A 19,647-nucleotide genomic window follows, 5' to 3' on the forward strand; every position below is an offset into this window, starting at 1 on the left:
GCTAGTTATATACAGGGAACCATCTCCATACAGGGCTTTCATTAATGTTTGATATCTTAGTAGGCCATGGATTTTTAAAATCAACCGTATAAACCGATCAATATTTTTGATTTTCTAAGAAAAATCCATGTGACTTCTCCCAGTATTTTAATAAATAATAGTTTAAAAAAATAAAAAAACACGCTTTTATTGCTAATCGAACTAAAAACTAGAAAATAATTTTTAATGACAAAGTTTAATATTACAGTAGTAGAAGATCAAACAATCAATCATAATAAATCACCTCAAATTAAAATTATAATAAAATTTAAGTTATTAACAGAATAATTCAATTCAGAGTAAAAAGCGTGGGGTGCTTGATATTTTAAATATTAGGTACAATCATTCTATTGGCAACTATCTATGAGAGGATAGTTATGAACCGCAGTAAAATGCACCCCACGCTTTTTACTCTGAATTGAATTATTCTGTTAATAACTTAAATTTTATTATAATTTTAATTTGAGGTGATTTATTATGATTGATTGTTTGATCTTCTACTACTGTAATATTAAACTCTGTCATTAAAAATTATTTTCTAGTTTTTAGTTCGATTACCAATAAAAGCGTGTTTTTTTAGTTTTTTAAACTATTATTTATTTTTCATTTTTTAGTCTGCGACAAATTCATAAATTGGGGAATTAATTACTTATTTAGATTTTTCTAGAAAGAACCACTCAGTGGTCTCCGTAGGATCGAGGATCCTGGCGGTCCTAATAAGGATAATGGGAAACTGTTATCAAATTATTGCATTGTCATCGATCCTTGAGACGTGTGCAAAGTTTCAAGATGATCAGACTTTTAGAAACCGATGAAAATTAAGCTCAAAGATTCCGTTACATACATACATACATAGATACATACAACCCAAGCTAATAAAAGCGTGATAAAAACAGTGGATTTAATTAAGTATGAAAAATTACTAAATAAATCTCCGACAACTTTAGATGTTATTCTTATTTCTTCCAGTTGCAATCCTGAAAACATTTTATAGTTGTATCAGTCTTTTTAATTTCGCTCACGTATTACATATGTATAGATAGGTATTTTGCTAACAAATAAAATTAAAAATTTGTCGACATATAACTTTCAATAGGGTTAATCTTACATTCGTTGTTAGAAGTAGAATTTTCAAAAGCAATTAAAAATACATATAATCAGATTACTTCCAAAACTTTTGAAATGAAAAAAATTCAGACAAGTCATAAATGATTCAGCTTCATAAGAGTCAGCGATTAACCTGAATTTGCATTGTTATCTACATCATAGTGGTACAGCTAGAAATAAAGACAAATGTGAATAAGAAGAAACGATTAGGGACCACTGTCTGAACATTTTCAAGGATTTTGCTTTGTGGAACCCTCTAATACTACTTACGAAGTAGATACATGGTAGAGTTTTAAAAAATAATGAAAAATATAAAAGTTATAGTTTTATATTAAAAAAATTCTTCTTCATTCTGGTTTTGTCGTAATTTATTCGATAAAGATCATTAATAAATTTTAAATTTGTTAGTGAAGATTTTAACAAGTGGCGGCATCTTTTGAATTGCCTAATTTCAAAAAATACGAAATTAGGGTTACTCAATTTCAAAATTATAACATAGACGGAATATGTTCACAGTTTAACAAAATAAACTATTAATATTAATGGAAGTAATACTTCAAAAATTATTTGAATCCTGTAAACATGTTGAAGAATATTGTTCCTCCGAAAGGAAGAACGTCTCTGCAGTGGTGTGTACCCAGACTTAGAATATATTATTACTGCCACATTTACTAAATAATAGTAATGGTTTTAGTAATGTGACTATAAAATTTAGATTTTTTTAATATTTGAAAATCGCAATGATTTTTTGAAGATACATAATATTTACTGTATCTATCGTTGCACCATTGTGATCTAGAAGCTACGCATCACAAGCCCCGCCCCTAGCCTCTTTCGTTCTGCATTCGACTTTACATAGTGTTCAGTCGAAATGTTGAGAGTCAACTGAAGATAACATTGTCAAAGAAATTTGAAATTAATATACTACAGAGTAACTGTATTCGTGATACAGGCGAAACTGAACATAATAGGCAGATCTGAAAAAACGAATTTATTTATATTGAGACCATTAGAGAGTTTAGAATTAAAAAATATGCGACAGTAATTTTAAAACAATTGTTGGAATATACAAAGAAAAATATTGTTTTACAAAAATTAATTTTGGGCCAAAATTCTACGTTTTTCCACGCTAACTGGCAGTGATGCCGCACTCAATATATAATTATTTTTCTTCTTCTACCTACATACCTGGCATTAGAACATAATTTAAAAATAAGTTAATGGTCTAGCATTAAAATATTTGAGCCATACGTGATGGGATAAGGCCTGTTGGTACATGAAGAAGAAATCATATCCTCAAAGAAATTAGTGACACTCTTATACTAGCCAAAGTAACTTTAGCCAAAAAGACAAAATTTCAACTTCGCTTGCATTGTGGTGATGTGGTGCGAAACTTATAAAAGTTAATATGATCAGCAAGTAGTACAAAGTGAGGAATCAAATATCAAAGTTCTTGTAAAAAATATATACAAAATTGGTTCTCTGATCAATCAATTTTAGTTAGGTTTAAGAAGACTAGTGAAGAGATTGACACAAATTGAGATTTTTAAGTTGATACAAATATCATTAGTACAAAAAAAATATATTTAAAGTTATTTAGACAGAATTTGTATCGCCCCTGAAGTACACTTAAACAAATCCGGTTTCCACTATGCGTATGTTTCAATATAATACTCTGATGACGTCATTGACATTTTATACTGGCCATTGGGATTTACTTGCTAAAAACTTTGGACCGTGTTAATAAGTTTTATCGTACCGAACAAAATAATTACGTAATTACAATAAAAAAGAACATTAATAAATTTATTACATATTCTTTGCAAATAATTATTTTGACAGTTAGTCATGGCCTGCTAGATAAGTAACATGTAACGAATTTCTTGGATCTTTTTGTTATGATTCCATAATTATTTTGATTTGTACGATAAAATGAACTGAAATTGATTCACAAAATACTAAGCAGTGGCTCGTGACCTTCTGAAATGGGCGAAATTTGATTGCTGAGTTAAATATGAAGATATAAAACAAGCTCTTAGTACCAATTAATAGACGAAATTGTGTATAAATACAAAAAATACATTCAATAAAAGTGAAAAAGTATTTGTCCACATATTATTGCTGAGTAGACACGCTCAACAAAACAATTTATTTTTTTCACAACCTCACATCCAAAAAAATGTACCTATCATACGTGTTTTCTATTAAAATATTTATGAGTATCTCGTTTTGCCATGAACATTTTTCAATTATTAATAAATCTGGGATGGCTCCCCTTAAATTTTTCACTACAATTTTATCGTCGTAAGACGGAGGACGATTTTTTATTAAATAGGTATTTAACCGAATTCATTGTTTTTATTTAAAATCAAACAACTTACACACCCAAAATGAAAATGAACTTCCGTAGTTGAATTACTGCTGGCGGTCACTGTTTCAAATGTGACCCGATTCCGGCCAAATACAGGGACTAGAGGCGCGGTTTTCATGGCAACGGTGTAAACAAAATGTCTAAATGAGTCATGATTGCGTCTTCGTTTTTATTGAGACCTTACTAACGATACAATAATATCTTTAGATAAAGTTTTGATACATTTGATACGAATGGAGCGAGATAAAAAAAATTAGTTTTGATAATTTTGGCACACACTTCCGGATGATTTCTTAAATGTTGAAAGTTACTATTTTTCTATGTTCAGTATGTTGTAATTTTGGCATCAGCCGTCCCTGAAAATACTAGCCTTACTCTGTCGAGTTCCACTTGTAAATTCGAGCCACAAAACTTATTAACACGACGTAAACTTTTTAACATTTACATACCTATGTTTATGGGCAGTGTTAAAAAAACACCGTATAAATTTTCTGGAAAATGCGGTCAGTCTCTTTTGATTTATTAATCAATAAAATCGAGTGTTTCAGAGTGTTTCATTCATTAATAATGCATGTCCTATTTAAAAATAAAATTGGCCATTCGTCCGATGGACTCGATTACTACTTTACTTCCTTTTAGCTTACGCTCAGGAAGTAAAAAGGAGACACATATTTACATTTATTACATATATTAAAAATTATCGACCAATATCTCTTCCATGTAACTTTGGGACATTGTTAGAAACGTTAATTTAATTGATAATAATTTATGTTTAATAATATTTTTCTTCTTTTTACTTTGCATTTTTATTTATTTCAACGTGCCATAATATTAACATAATTAATTCATGCAAATTTGTATATACATTTTTATATTTATTCGTATTTTAGATGTCGGTAATGTAATTACCCTTTTTAGTAAGTAAGAAAAAGAATGTAACGGATACTGATTAAAATCTCTTGCCAATAGTTTTACAGTTTCAATAATTCGTTTCAAACTCGAGGGTCTCATCAATTTATTAATTTATTCGTTTATTCATTTATTCATTTATTTATTCATTTATTCATTCATTCATTTATTCATTTATTCAATTATTCATTTATTCATTTATGCATTTATTCATTTATTCATTTATTCATTTATACATTTATACATTTATTCATTTATTCATTTATTCATTTATTCATTTATTCATTTATTCATTTATTCATTTATTCATTTATTCATTTATTCATTTATTCATTTATTCATTTATTCATTTATTCATTTATTCATTTATTCATTTATTCATTTATTCATTTATTCATTTATTTATTTTGAGTTACCCTTTATAACTGTATGACTAAAACTATAACTAAAAATATGTATACAATAGTAAACTATAAATGTAAAGCTTACATTGGATTTATCCAGCAAAATTTTGAAATGACGTCATCAAGTTTTTGTAGAAAATAAATACATAAACTTTGATTACGGAAATAGCTAATCAAAATTTTTGTGTTTATTTCCTCCAAAATAATGATATGGCATGATAAACACCATGCTTACGATAACTTTAAAATGTTTGCAAGATTTCAGAAAATTTGGTTTTACCGTTTTTAAGATAAATTATCAAATAATATACTTTTTTTTTCTGTAAAAATCTGGATCCCTAAGGCAAAAACAAAGGCTACTGCATAAATCACAGATATATGTATATGGGAGTACACTATGTATAAAATTTAAGTGGGATTTATTTTGCAGAATTTTGAAATGAAGTCATTAAATTGTTGACCGGGATGATCAGACAAATTTTGGTCAGTGTTTATGGTCTAACACCATATTAATAAAATACATGTAAAATTTCATAACAATCAATCTAGTGGTGTCGGAGATTATTTGTATAATAAAATTGTCAGTAAATAGATAGACGAAAGACGACAGACGACAGACAGACGGAGACAGAGGTGACAAAACGTCTAGAAAACATGAAATTAGCCGTTCTATGGATAGAACCAAAAAGAAATGAATTTTGAATCTGAAGAAGAAAATGAACCTATATATTGCCGATAAAAAATAACTATTTAAAGTAAATTTTTTGTATGTATTGTCAATTATTGTCAAAATTGATTGTTGATTAACCACATTAATTTTTCGAAAAAATCAAGTTGAACAGTTTGTTTATGTACTGACTGCATTACTTAAAACCATTTTTGGAAGCAGTTTAGATTTTTTTCAAATCTTGTTACAGTTTTAAAATTCTGCAGATGTTCTGTTTTTGTGGTGCAATATTACTTTTTGAAACAACTTAGGGAGGTATATATTCCCTCATGCTCTGATTGATCCCTTCTTAGGGGAAATTCTCATGCAATGTTGTGAACTTATCCCAACTTTATTGAATGTTTCTACCAATGCAAGACTTCATGAAAAAATCGTAAGGAGATTATTTGTGCTGTAATACTTTATGGATAGATAAACGAAGCTATGCACTTTGTTGTATTAACAATAAAGTTTTGCCTTAGTGATGTTTGTAACTTTACGCTAATATTTAGTGTTATAACTTTTTTTTTTTTCTTTTTCCACATGTTTTAGTACAAAGTTATGTTTTTTGTTAATGAATTTATTAATGTTTTGCTTTTTGGAATATTTTTTACAAAAGTTCTACCAATTGCAGGTAATCACAAAAAATTCAGTTGACCGGGTTTTTTTGTCTGGTAGAGTATTATAATTTTTAGATAGTCATATTTCGGTTTTTCAACCTGTAACCTGGCAGTGCTGTGTCGGTATTTTATATAAAAAAAAAACTAGGCTCTATGTTACTACTGTGCAGTGTCGGATTGTGCCGCCAGGGCACCGGGAAATTTCAGTCTACATTTTTTTATGAAACAATTATTTACATTTTTCACATATCCAGGATGTTACAATTACAAGTGCAATTATTCCTGACAGTATAACAGACGCATAAAAACTATTATATGTAAATATTAAATAAGAGCATCTTTTTACAGTGTTAACTTAGTATGAAGCAAGAGGTCTTCCGTTTCCGTCTGTCTGGCTGTCTGTCTGTCTGAATGTCTGCCGTCTGTTCGGATTTTTATTATAAAGAGATTGTCAAATTTTTTAGATATTAATCAAAATTTGGCTAATCATCCCTACCAACAATTGGTTGACGTTATCTCCAAAATTTACAATAGTAAATTTTATTTAAATTTTATAAAATAAGATACTCCTACACATGTGGTTTATGAACCCCTGTTAAAATTTTATTCTAAACATCCAGATTTTTCCAGAAAAATCGAATGCTTTGAAATTTTGCAAACGTTTTAAGTTATCGTAAGCATGGTAAACCGTTAACAAATTTGTTTTCGTTTATGGCCCCCTGACATCATTTTAGAATTTTGCCGAATAAATATTCTTTAATATTTATATTCACCAAATATAAATTTTGGTGATTCCAAAAGCATTATTTGTATTTCAAATTTCATTCTCATCTAAATGACTCGGGTTTAAGGTTCGGACGTTCTAGATGAAATTTCTAAATTGAAACCAGTAGAAACTAAAATGGTACGTTTCACCCCACATTTTTTTTCATCTATTTTAAGGTACTGTATCATTCTCTTTTACGCAAACTGATCAGTTGTGACGTTGAAGTTTTTTATTGTTTTTTATAAAATAAAAAGAGATCATTTTTATCGTGAAGTTTTTTTATAAATGCATTTTTAACATTTCACCCCATTTTTAAAGTTATTTTTTCAAAAGTTGTGGATTTCTAAAGGTTTTGACCATATTTCTAGCGGATCCATATAGAAGCCGCTGACTTTGAGATTTTTACAAAAAAATAAAAAACCTTTTCAACGTCAAAATTGGCCGATTTTCTTAAAAAAAAAAAGATAAAGCACCTTGCAACACATTAAAGTACAAAATATGGGGTGAAACGTACCATTTTACTTACTTAGGATTGCATACTCCTGCATGTGTGATTCATTAATCCGTGTCGAGTTTTCACCCTAGATATCCAGATTTTTGAGAAAAAAAAAATCAAAATTGTATAACAACATGTACCTAATATCTTGAAAGCTTGCTTTTTAAGATTATTGTAAGCATGGTAAACCGTTAATAACATTTTTTCATTTATGGCCTCCTAAAAAATGATGACGTCATTTTATAATTTTACAGAACAAATGTTTTTTAAGTTTTATAGAATTACATACTCCATGTATGTGTAATTTAGAATCTGTGTTGGGTTTTCTCCTAGACATCGAGATTTTAGGTAAAAAATCCAAAATCGAATTTTACAATTTAATTTTAAAATTGCAAAACCGAATGTAGGTATTGAAATATTCCAAACGTTTTAATGTTAGAGGAAAGATAATAAATCATTAATCAAAATTTGTTCAATTAAGGCTTTTCCAAAAAATTATGACGTCAATTTAGAATTCTACCGAACAAATGTTCTTTAAATTTAAAAAAATAACATAGTCCTGCATGTATGATTTATGAGTCCGTGTTGACTTTTTGCCCTTAGCATCCAGATTTTTGGAAAAAAAAGCAACATTGTATAACAATATTTTACTCCTACAATTTAAAATGAAATTGGAAAAACCAGAAGAAGCGGAATTTGTCGGACTATACTTCAAGGGCGGGGCATTGGCGAGGGAAGTCATGTAAAAATAACGTTCCACTACGCCAATGTCGCCGGAAAAACTGAAAATAATAAATAATACTAATAATACTTAAATAACATCTGTATACAATACAAAAGGACCCCATTTTGTGAATTTCGCGGCGGATCCCATGTCCTCATTGCTACTGTGTCTCAAAGTTAATGAGATATCGAGATATGCGCGCTTATTCATATCTCCCTGTATATTTTAATGTAAAATACAGTGAAAGTTTCAGTCTATACACCTTTTTATGTATATAATTCAACAATTTAGATGGTAAGAGATAGTGGTTTTACTGTGACACCTGCGAATCTATGACCGTAAAGTGCATTTACGAGAAATAAGTATTTCGATATGTAAAAATATTGTCAACAAGTGGAAGTGTTCCGTCCCGTTTTCTCAAGAATCAGTTAATTCCAACAACTTTAAAACAGTCTTTGAAATATGAATGATGAATATTAAACTTATTAGTGATTTGCGTGGGAGGGCAAACCTTATTAGTACGAAAGAAAAATGCAGTTTTTTGATTCTTCAAATTCCTAAACGGAAACATTTCAAGTTTTACTGCAGCATGAAACTATTCTTTTAGACAACAGAAAATAAAAAGTTATAATAATAATATAGGTATACATAATAATGAGTGGATTTTATTTTAGCGACCCTGTTTTTTAACATCCCTGAATGAAGGTGCTTGCAATCACCATGGTAATGACCGTTATACTGTTATCGATGTTTGGCTAATAAGGTTTTTCGTTTACGACGAAGCAGCAACTCATGCCTGTAATATTCCATAAAGGAAAGGAAGACGTGTGGTTTTGTCTTTAGTAACCGACAGTTTAAATTGTGATCGTTCGAGTTAAAACAACGATAAACACACGTAAACGTGTTACCATATGGTTATGGTCTGCGGACGCCAACGCCTTCGTAACATTTTGTACTTAATCTAATTAGAATCTTGTAACGTTATTGTAAGAAAACGGTGTTTTTTTTTAAATATCTCAGAATAATAAATATTTCCAAGTAATACATTCCGTTATTCAAAGTACATATTAAAGTAATTACGCTTCGGTGTATCGAAGTGCATCGTTCCACTTTACTCGATCATAATTAATTAATTACTAATTAATCCCTCGATCGGTATTTCCCTCCAAATTTTAATTTTTCAAGGTTGAAAAACCCAAGCCAAGCGTACCAGTCACCCAATCGATAGTCATCACTTCTAGCCGCATCATTATGCTTTTCCGATTGGCCAGTTCGGGTCACGTGACATACAAACACCCTCTAATAGGTTAAAATTTATCATTTGGCGGGCTACGTTGAGAGAAGCCGTTGTAATAGTCGTGCAGTGAAAGCGTTAGTGGCGTCTATAGAAAATGGTGAGTAATTTTAGCCTGTTACCGTTCACAAAACACTCCAACACGTTGCATACCACAAAATGCCGCACCCACGAACCCGGTAATGAAAATATCGGTGCAATAACCTGCCCACAAAGTGTATTTTTATTTTTTTCAGGCTGGCGGCAAAGCAGGCAAGGATTCAGGCAAAGCCAAAGCCAAAGCGGTATCCCGCTCGGCCAGGGCCGGATTGCAGGTAATGTCAGCACTTTCGTCACTTTTTGCAATAGTCGTTCGGAGGTCGCGCACCGGGATTAGTTAGGTTAGGTTAACCTGTCGTTGTTGTTTTGTGGCAGTTCCCCGTCGGCAGGATCCACAGACACCTGAAGAACCGCACCACTAGCCACGGACGCGTGGGGGCCACGGCGGCCGTGTATTCGGCGGCGATTTTAGAGTATTTGACAGCGGAGGTAAGTGCGTTTGTAGGTTAGCTATTCCAAGTGTCATTTTTTTTTAACACAGGTGTTGGAGTTGGCCGGGAACGCCAGTAAGGACTTGAAGGTGAAGAGAATCACCCCGCGCCACTTGCAGTTGGCCATCAGAGGAGACGAAGAGCTGGACAGCCTGATCAAGGCCACAATCGCAGGAGGTGGTGTCATACCGCACATCCACAAGTCGCTGATCGGAAAGAAAGGCGCCCACTCGCAGCCAGCTTAAAGTGTTATCGTAGTTGTAGAAAAGACTTATGTGTCGATGATGTGTTTTAATATTGTTGGGCACATGTTTGATGCAAATGCGTTCAGGCGTTTGCAGCCGTCTTGAAATTCTAAATGATTTGTTATTGAAATTTGAAGTTTGGGTACTGCCGAAATGGGGCGGTTTTTCACTTTTGTCTTCAATTTTAAGTAATATCATAGTTTTCTTTTAATGTGCCTTGTCCTTTAAATTTTTTTTTGTTTAATGTATTTAGAGGTAATATGTTTAGTACGTAACTACATTTATAATATAGGTCATTGTAACTTTGTGTTCATTTCATAATATAAATAAATACTTTCCTACTTGATTAATAGATGCATTTTTATTTGACAGAACAAAGGTCTACTGTGACAAAGGTGGGAATATTTCTCCATTTCGTTAATAAACTGAACTAGTAGCTGTAATAAGTAGGTCTTTAGTTTTATGGAAATTCATAATGAGCTATTTTAAATCATTCAAAAATTTACATGACATTTTTGACCCATGTTTCTGAAACAAACTTCCAATTCAATATATTATTTATGTTATGTATGCTATGTTTTTGGTGATTACCTGCAACATCAAATAATTTAATTCACAACGCTGTGAATTTTTCGTAAATTTTTTGTGTACAAATTTTGAAGTAGTTTTGAAATTTTCTGTGAAGATGACGCCGGTGTTTCGCGCCAATTTTAAAATATAGTCAGTTTCAAATCTATATTGAGAACAAGCACTGCTGGTCTTCACGTGGAACTTAGAGGTGTTAAAAAACCGTTTTTTATTAAATGGGTTCGTTTTTTTGTTTTAAAACGTTTTTTGGTGTTTTTTTTTTGTTGTTATGAACATTTAACGGTTTTAATTAAATAACAGTTAAAGTATGTTTTCCCCATAAATTAGCAAGTATTTGTTATTGAATAATGGTCAAAGTTTTATTTTTCCTAAAAAATCTCAAAAATTTTAAAATTCACGGTAGTGCCATTTTTGAGCGACAACGATAGAACGAACTCTTCAACAACATTAATTCTATGAACAACATGCTGTCATACAATTTTGAATACAGTTCAGAACAAATAATTTTGTTGATATGTTTTATAGTAGTTTGGTTTTACATTTATATTTTGTGCTACTTGGATTGATAATATTATTCATTAAAGAAATTTATAGAAAATATTTTTTTTATTCATTTGTATACTGTTCTAAAATTAACATCAGTCACATATCAAACATTTGAAAAAGGTATCTCAAAAAAAAAAATTACAACAAATTAAAACACGTCTCATGTTTAAAGTTTACAGTTTATTTCTTTGAAACATAGTGACTTATTAACAATTATTTGTTTATATGGAAAAAAGTTGACGTATGAGTATTTTTGCATACTGCTTATAAGTTTTCTGAAGTTCAGGTGGTGTTGTTAAATAGCGGGCTATTTTCAAAAATAACCTGAATAGCTGCATATTTAGGGGGAAGTTGGTGAATTGTGCGCACCTAAGCCAATTTGCTTGTAATTTGTGAATTATTAAAGATTAAGTTATAAAATTAAGTATGAGCATAGCCATATATGTTCTTTACAACATACCTAATATTCAATAAATTCTTATTAAACAGTCCGTAGTTATTATTTAAAATGTAAAAGGTTGCGTTGCGCATGATTATCAGACCCAGATTGGTAATGGTGCGCAAGCGTCTGTTAATGGTGCGCAAACATTTGACTACCATTCTTATAAAGGCCTCGCCACATAGGCTGTGCTATGCTATGTTAATGAAAAACATAGAAGTAGACACAATACATTTAAATGAGAGTGTTCACATAGCCATTATGTTATGCTTTATGTACTTTTTACACAGAACTAGCATAGACATTACACAGCTCGAAATAATCCGACATAGCATGAAAGTAGAATGGAATCCTACTTCTGTGTAATGTTTGGTTTTTGGCTCATGCGCGTCTAGAGAAAATTCAAACTTCTAACCTAAGCCTTCTCAATTTTCTTCTTTTATAAATTGTATTTCTATATTGCACTGCATATTGCACATAATAATAATAAAGTTTAAGTAATTCGATCAGGTTCTCTTCGTGAATTTTTTTATTTAAGATTGTCAGCTACACCAACAAGTTTCAAAATGAACGACCACTTTTACTCACCACTGCTTTTACTAATAACTATTTATAAACACACATCTACTATGCTATGCTACCAATTGCTACTATTCTATGGCATGGCTGTTGTGAACACCACCTGTGACTGTATGTCATGTTCATGCTATGTGAATGTATTTTTTACATAGCATAGACATAACGTTTTAATATGAGCATAGCATAGCACAGCCTATGTGGCGAGGCCTTAACCCGACAAAGAAAATATTTGTTTCTTAACTATGAAAAATGTTTATTAATACTTAAAATAAAATCATGAAGTATTACAACATTATGAAAAATTTATATATAAAAAAAATATAATCAAAAACAGAACAATAAACAACAGAAAGGTCACTTGTCACAAAAGTCACAAATATACCCCTCTGCAGTGTCCCATCCACTGCAAAGAGCATGTGCCCACTTTGTATAGGTTTGGCACTACAACCAATGTTCTGTTTTTTTACTCCTATCTCCACAGTATAGGCAAATTTTAAAACATGTTTCGTCAATTCCTTTTCTTCATTTTGAGGAAAAATATGACACCTTCCTAAACAAGGGTCTTTTATATCAAGCCCTTCATTTAAAGCTTTTAATGCTTTGCGTACAGATGATTCTGGTATTCCACATTTTCGACCCACCCCTCTAATACTGTTTCCATTTCGTACAAATCGCATTTTTCATTACAACACCCTGCCTTGTTTGTTTTACGAATATACTTGAACATCTAAAATTGTTAACCAGTAAAATTAAATTCTGTAAAAGGGTGTCGGCAAAATGTGCGCACTGCGCACTATTTGCCGATAAATTTCTTTTGATATTAAAAATTTATAAGAATAAACCAATAATTAACTCAATACTATCAATAATTAAAATTTGTAGTATGAAAGACTAGCTTTCGATTGAGATAAAAATGATTAAAATAAATCGTAAAATACAGTACTTACAGCTTATTTTCAACTATACGACAATTACTTAAAAAACCCGGGAATCGCTAATGGCGCCATATTGAATGTGGATATTTCAGAAAATGATTAAAAACTGTTTTAGCCGTTACAAGTGATTCTAATTGATAGCACTATGTACTTATTTTAAAATTTAAATTATTTGATTTGCAGTTAGCGGGGTGCGCACCATTAGCAGACGCGCACGATTCACCAACTTCCCCCTAACCGGATATTTTCCGGCAACTGTATATCCCTTTCAAAACGCTGATGACGTCACAAAATATATCTTGGGAGATTTATTATTACACTTCAGTGTTATTCTTTTATCTATAAAATTGCGTATTTGATCGGTTATTTAAAAACGAAAGATCTAATTTTGGAAAAAGAGCCTTTTTTAGAGTTGCGTCGGCTAAATCATATTTAATAATTAGGATATATGCTGTCAGTTCAACAAAAAATATTTTTGTTTATTAACAATGATTGAATGTAAAATGATTTTATTACATGGATCCACACACGCTAAACACGTAGGTAGTTTATTTCACTATTGTAATCTAAAAATGAAGGTAAGCAAATAACAAAAAAAAAACATGAATGTGATAGCGAAGGTGTTATCGCTGAGTAGGTGAGGTATATGCTATTTCAAAACAATATCGCGCAGCTGTACACATAAACTTGTTAAATCGCTAGAAAACTTACTCATATTTATGTTTATTAATTGAATAGACTTAAAGACTTCATGCAAAAGTTGTCGACAAACACATTACACTATTTCAGGGTTTGATAACGTATAGTGTACACAAACTCCGAGTTTAGTTTGCCAAATTAATTTAATTAGCATCTTTATTAAAAATAGGTACAACATTAGCTCCCAAATTTGACAAAACACTTATATCGGGAATTCAAAATTAACCTTAAAATAAAAAGTTTCCCCTTACATATTTTTCTTTAATTGTATTTACTAATACAGTGTGATCAACAAATACTCTTCTCCTGGATTTGTGGTTTATGGATTCGTGTTAAATTTTTACCTTAGACATCCAGATTTTTCGAAAAAATTAAAATTGTAAGTACTTATAACAACATTTTAAAATTTACAGAACATTTTTATATTTAACTATACCTACATTACAAATAGTTTTTGTAAAAATTCTGAAACAGGGCAATTTTATTTTCGGGTTTTCTGACAATTCACATTTTTCTGTCAGAATTATTTATTGAAAATTATTTCTCTTTAAGTACTAACGTCACAACATTTCTGTTAATGCTTAAAACAGCAATTATGAATGTTTTTATGACTTCACTTTTTGTGCTTACTAATTAAAGTGGCAGTGTGTGAACTGGTTCGAAACAAAAGGTCTACAATGGACAAAAACTCCATTTTGAGATGTTAAATCTCTTCAATTTTGTGTTCTGAGTTTTTTTAAATCAAGTCAATAATAACTAATAAATTATAACATAAATTATAATATAATTCAGCTTGGAAGTATTTACATCAATAAAGATTCCACCTTCGTGAAAAAAACAACTTTAATTTAATATTATTACCTATCGTGAATACTTTTGTGAAACTATCAAATGTAATTGTTTACATTTTGAAAAATGCCGTGTTCTGCACAATGGGATTTTAATTAAATTTTACAACAAAAGAAAACCTTCGTAAAATTAATTACTACATATAATGGCTATTAATATACAGGTGTCCCTGATAAAACTGCGCCGCCTTATATCGTGAAAACTGACAGAAGGAATTCTGTAAATGCCGTTGCTTTTAGCTTGAAGAGAGCTTATTTCAATATGTTATTTGGATTATTGTAAATACGACGCATATACCTACAGGTGTTCCAGTTAAAACTCCGCAGCCTTATGTCTTGAGAACGGATAGAGATACTGAAATTCTGTAAACGCCATTATTTTTAACTTGAAAGGGAAAGCTTAAATTAGTAGACTGCAAATATGACGCACTTACCAGTTTCATGTTTTTCAAACATTTCATGACCTCTAGAATACGAAAAAAGTAATCCCCTGTTTCCGTCTGCCTGTCGTCTGTCTATACGTCTGTCGATTTCTATTAGACATATAATTTCCAAAACTACTGGATTGATTATTGTCAAATTGTGTATGTACGAGTAGGTATATTAGGCATATCATGCAGATGGTAAAACGCTCACCAAAATTTGGCTAAATGGGTTTTAACTTGTATAAAATAACATAGTTCTACACGTGTACTTTATAAATCCCTGTTGGGTTTTTACCCAGACACCCAAATTTTTGGAAAAAAAAAATCAAAATTGTATAAGCATATTTTGCAGTTTATTTTTGAATCTGCAAAACCGAATGCTTTGAAATCTTGCAGACGTTTTCAAGTTATCGTAAGCATGGTATAAACAAAATATATCTGTTAAATCCCCCCAAAAATTGATCATCTCATAATTTTGCCGAATAATTTCTATCGAAAATGTGTAAAATATGATGAGTCTCCAGTTAGTTATTTATATGTTTTAGAATTACAGGATGACTCAAAAAATTAATGAATGAGTCAATTTATTTTATTGATAAATCAGAAATGGCTTACTCCATTTTCCCGAAAATTGGGGAATTCAAGATTGTAGTATTAATATTACACTGCAACTATCTCAACTGATATCTGCGTCCTCGAAAAATTGTCATCACAAAACTTTGTAAAGGAAAAACTCATTTGAAACTAAGCGTAGCACGACGCTTTAACGCTTTTTATATTTATTTTAACATACCATACATATCTTTATTTTAAGTTATAGGGGTTCTCAAAAAAATATAAAATTCGCAAAATCAAATTTTGTCATTTTTCGAAAAAAGTTGATATGATTTATTGTACTTTAGTGACGAGGTAAGTTCTCTTGAAATTACCTTCGATCAATTTTTTAAATTGCTATGTAGCGATATTTTTTTAATGCATTTTGCTAGACCATTAAATTACGATTATAATGATATACTACACTTACATAGATATATATTTCACTTTCATTTGATAAAAAAATGAATGTTTACTGATATAAAGCACTCAGACTCAGACTTTATTTTATAATCAACAGGGTTTCTTTTATCTCTTTTATAAGCAGTTATTTTAACATATTTTCGAACTGTCGTAAAATGGTGGTAGTTCTTTATTTCACTTAACTATCATTTTTTTATCACCTGAAAATGAAATAATTACCTAAGTATCGTATATCATGGGCATCGCATTTTAATGGCTTATCAAAATCCGTTAAAAAATATACGTTGCATTTTATATCGACGCCGCATACCTATGTGCCGTATTTGCACTGTACTAAATTAAGCTTCTACTTTCAAGCTAAAAACAATGGTATTTGCAGAATTTATAGGTATATATCTATCTTTACTCTATAGGAGTAAAGTAGGTGACGTTGTGAATGCAACTAATTACCGTGTCGGTGTTAACAATAGGTAGGTAGATTTTTTTAATCACAACTTTTGCTTATAAAATTCGGTTTGCTTTTACAAAATGCTAAATTATACGTGTAGGATTTACTTCACCAATTAAAATTTTTGTAGTAACATAATTTTTGGTGACAAAACGTAGATTGGTATAATAATATAAAAATATGTGGTTTCAACTCTCTTTGGTTACAACAAACTGAACCAGTTAATCTAAAAATAATAATACAAAATCGGTAGGTAGTGAGTGAATGTTTAAATATCGCCGATCTAGGGCTGGTAAAGTAATAATTTAAACAACACGTAAAATTAAAATACAAAATAATAGATATATCTAACTATTTTACGATTTACTATTAGAATATTAGGAATCTCTCACCTATAGTTATTAATTTTTTATATCATTTTTATGAAAATCTCTACAAGAGAGAAACACGAACTCTGATCGGTTCATAGTCATAACACGGGGAAAGAGAATTAAAAAAAAAACTGAAAAAAAACACACAAAAGAGATGACAGCAGCCTTTTCGCATATGCTTCGAAAAGCAAAAATCAAGAAAACTCATCAATTATCCAATTTCACACGTAAGACTACTTTAAATAAATGAGTTTGATTTCCCTTGCTATTGCTAATACCTCATCCGTATCCCGGAAATAATATCTGTAAATACCAGAACCAGATAAATGTAAAAAGAAGAAACAAATCATCTGGATAACGAGATCGGAAAGTTTACAAGTTTACAACCTGCTTGTTGGAAACATACGAAAGCAGTATTAATAAGATATTGTCGCATTAGTGTGGAAAATAGGACAGTGCAAATAAAAAAGTCCTGATGATCAGTCGTAACACATATAACTTTATATTTCGTTGTTGTTTATAAAACTTCTGTTTGGCAAAGACGAAAAAATTAGCTAATGATTATAAGGTTTTAATGATCAGCAGTAACTTTCGAATTGTCTCGGAAAACATAAACCTGAGTTGTATTGTTTTTTTTTTTTTATATATATAATTATTATTATCAACCATAGCTAGTGTGGTATTCCAATCTGAATTCAAAATTTCTCGCTAAAAAAAAATGTCTTGAAACCACATTTAAATAATTTGAATTTGAAAAATCGTTAAACAGTTCAATTTCAGTTGGGGGAGCTTGTCTAGGGAATTAGTTGACGGTGCACAGTTCAAGACCAAATTTTGAATTTTTCGAGGATTTAAAAAATTTAGCTCACATATTTGACAATGAAAATGAAGTACAAAGAAACATATCCAGCATTTTCGAATGGGTGCACCCTCAGAGGCATCCGTCTCCGTCATCTTTCTCTGTCATAGAGAACTTTTCTACCTGCGATGGGTATGTGTACCTGTTTAGATTAGTGCCTAATAGATTCATCCGCATTCGTGGTAGCGTGTTGACCAGTTCACTTAAGGTTATGTTTCCGTGTGTTATTGTTGCGATTAAAAAAAAATTAATTTAAAAACTAGCCCCTTCTGAAGTGTGCATGTTACGCTACTGACTGACGGTCCGTTGTTAGATTCTGATGATTTACCATGTTAAACTTCAAATAATCAATTTCTAACAACCCTTGTCCTTCAGCACCAGGTAATAACAACCTGATGGACAAGTGTTTATTTATGTTTATACACTGACCGGCAAAAAAAAACCGGCCGCCCTGGAAATATACATAGCGCTGACGACGACCATCCTCGATTAGAGCAACAATTTGAGAAACGTCTGTTAAGAGTTAACGGCATTGTTTTCGTGTGAAAACTTTTATTAATTGCCAAGATTATAATCAAATGATGAAAAATACTGTTTACAACAACAGCGACATCAATTTTTTTGGGGGAATAAACAGATATATTTTGATTAACAATTTATCAGGCTTTCGATAATTTTAACACGTCTGCAAGATTTCAAAGTATTGATTTATTCAATAAAATAAGTTGCAATGATAAATTACAAGTATAGATTGATCATATTTTGCAATTTTAGGTAGGATTTATTCGGTAAAATTTTAGACGACGTCATCAATTTTTTGGGGTTGATACAGGGATATATTTTGATTAAAAAGTTACCATGCTTACAATAACTTCAAAACGGCTACAGGATTTAAAAGTATTCAGTTTTGCAATTTTTGATGTGCCTAAACAATAAAATAAATTGACTCAGTCATTATTTTTTTTTTGGGGGCCCCGTATAAGCAAATCTAAAAAATATTAATGCAGTGATAAAACACAAATATTGACTCATCAATCATCATACTTTGCACATTTAAGACAGGATTTTTTCAGAAAAAATTTGAGGCGACGTCATTAAAGTTTTAGGGGGGATGAGCAAATACATTTTGATCAAAAATTTACCATCCTTATGATAACTTTAAAGCATCTCCAAGATCTCAAAGCATTCGGTTTTGCAGATTCAAAATTAAATTGCAAAATGTTGTATAATTTTGACTTTTTTTCCAAAAATCTGGACGTTTCGGGTAAAAACTCTTTTCGGAGTTTAGAACTACATGTGTCCTAATATAAATATAAAATTTGACAGCAATCGGCTCACTACTTTCGGAGATTATATCTGTCTAATAAAAATCCGGGACGGCAGACAGACAGACGGACAGACAGACGGAAGCGGAAGACTTATTTGTTCGTACTGTAGGTGTCATGAAAGGTCGACAAAACGTAAAAGTAGAGGGTCGGGACTTGAGTAATCGAGTCCGTCGGAAGTATTGTAAAATACTTCCTTCGCTTACGCTCGGGAAGTAAAAAGTATTTTTGAAAATAATCTAGAAGAAAATTTTCAGCTCTTGTTATATCTTTATAAGAATTCTTACGTTATCAACTTATTACTTTTGTTAGTGCTGTTATCGTTGCCCAAATAAAGGGAAGGACTTCTGGACGAAG

General features: G+C 30.9%; 2 protein-coding genes across 2 annotated transcripts in view; both read left to right on the forward strand.

Annotated features, from left to right (window-relative positions):
- LOC135129235 (troponin T) overlaps positions 1-19,647 on the forward strand; it is an 89,283-nt gene that overhangs the window by 53,057 nt on the left and 16,579 nt on the right. The gene's annotated exons all lie outside the window — the stretch shown is intronic.
- Positions 9,426-10,561, forward strand: LOC135129233 (histone H2A.V). The gene is made up of 4 exons (XM_064056373.1): positions 9,426-9,536; positions 9,673-9,750; positions 9,851-9,964; positions 10,017-10,561. Exons 1-4 carry the CDS (start codon positions 9,534-9,536, stop codon positions 10,209-10,211), a joined length of 390 nt encoding a protein of 129 aa, XP_063912443.1. The 5' UTR covers positions 9,426-9,533; the 3' UTR covers positions 10,212-10,561.

The sequence above is a fragment of the Zophobas morio genome, unplaced genomic scaffold (assembly GCF_036711695.1).
Source record: "Zophobas morio isolate AGI-343-1 ecotype UQ-CSIRO unplaced genomic scaffold, CSIRO_AGI_Zmor_V1 ptg000014l, whole genome shotgun sequence".
NCBI lineage: Eukaryota > Metazoa > Arthropoda > Insecta > Coleoptera > Tenebrionidae > Zophobas > Zophobas morio.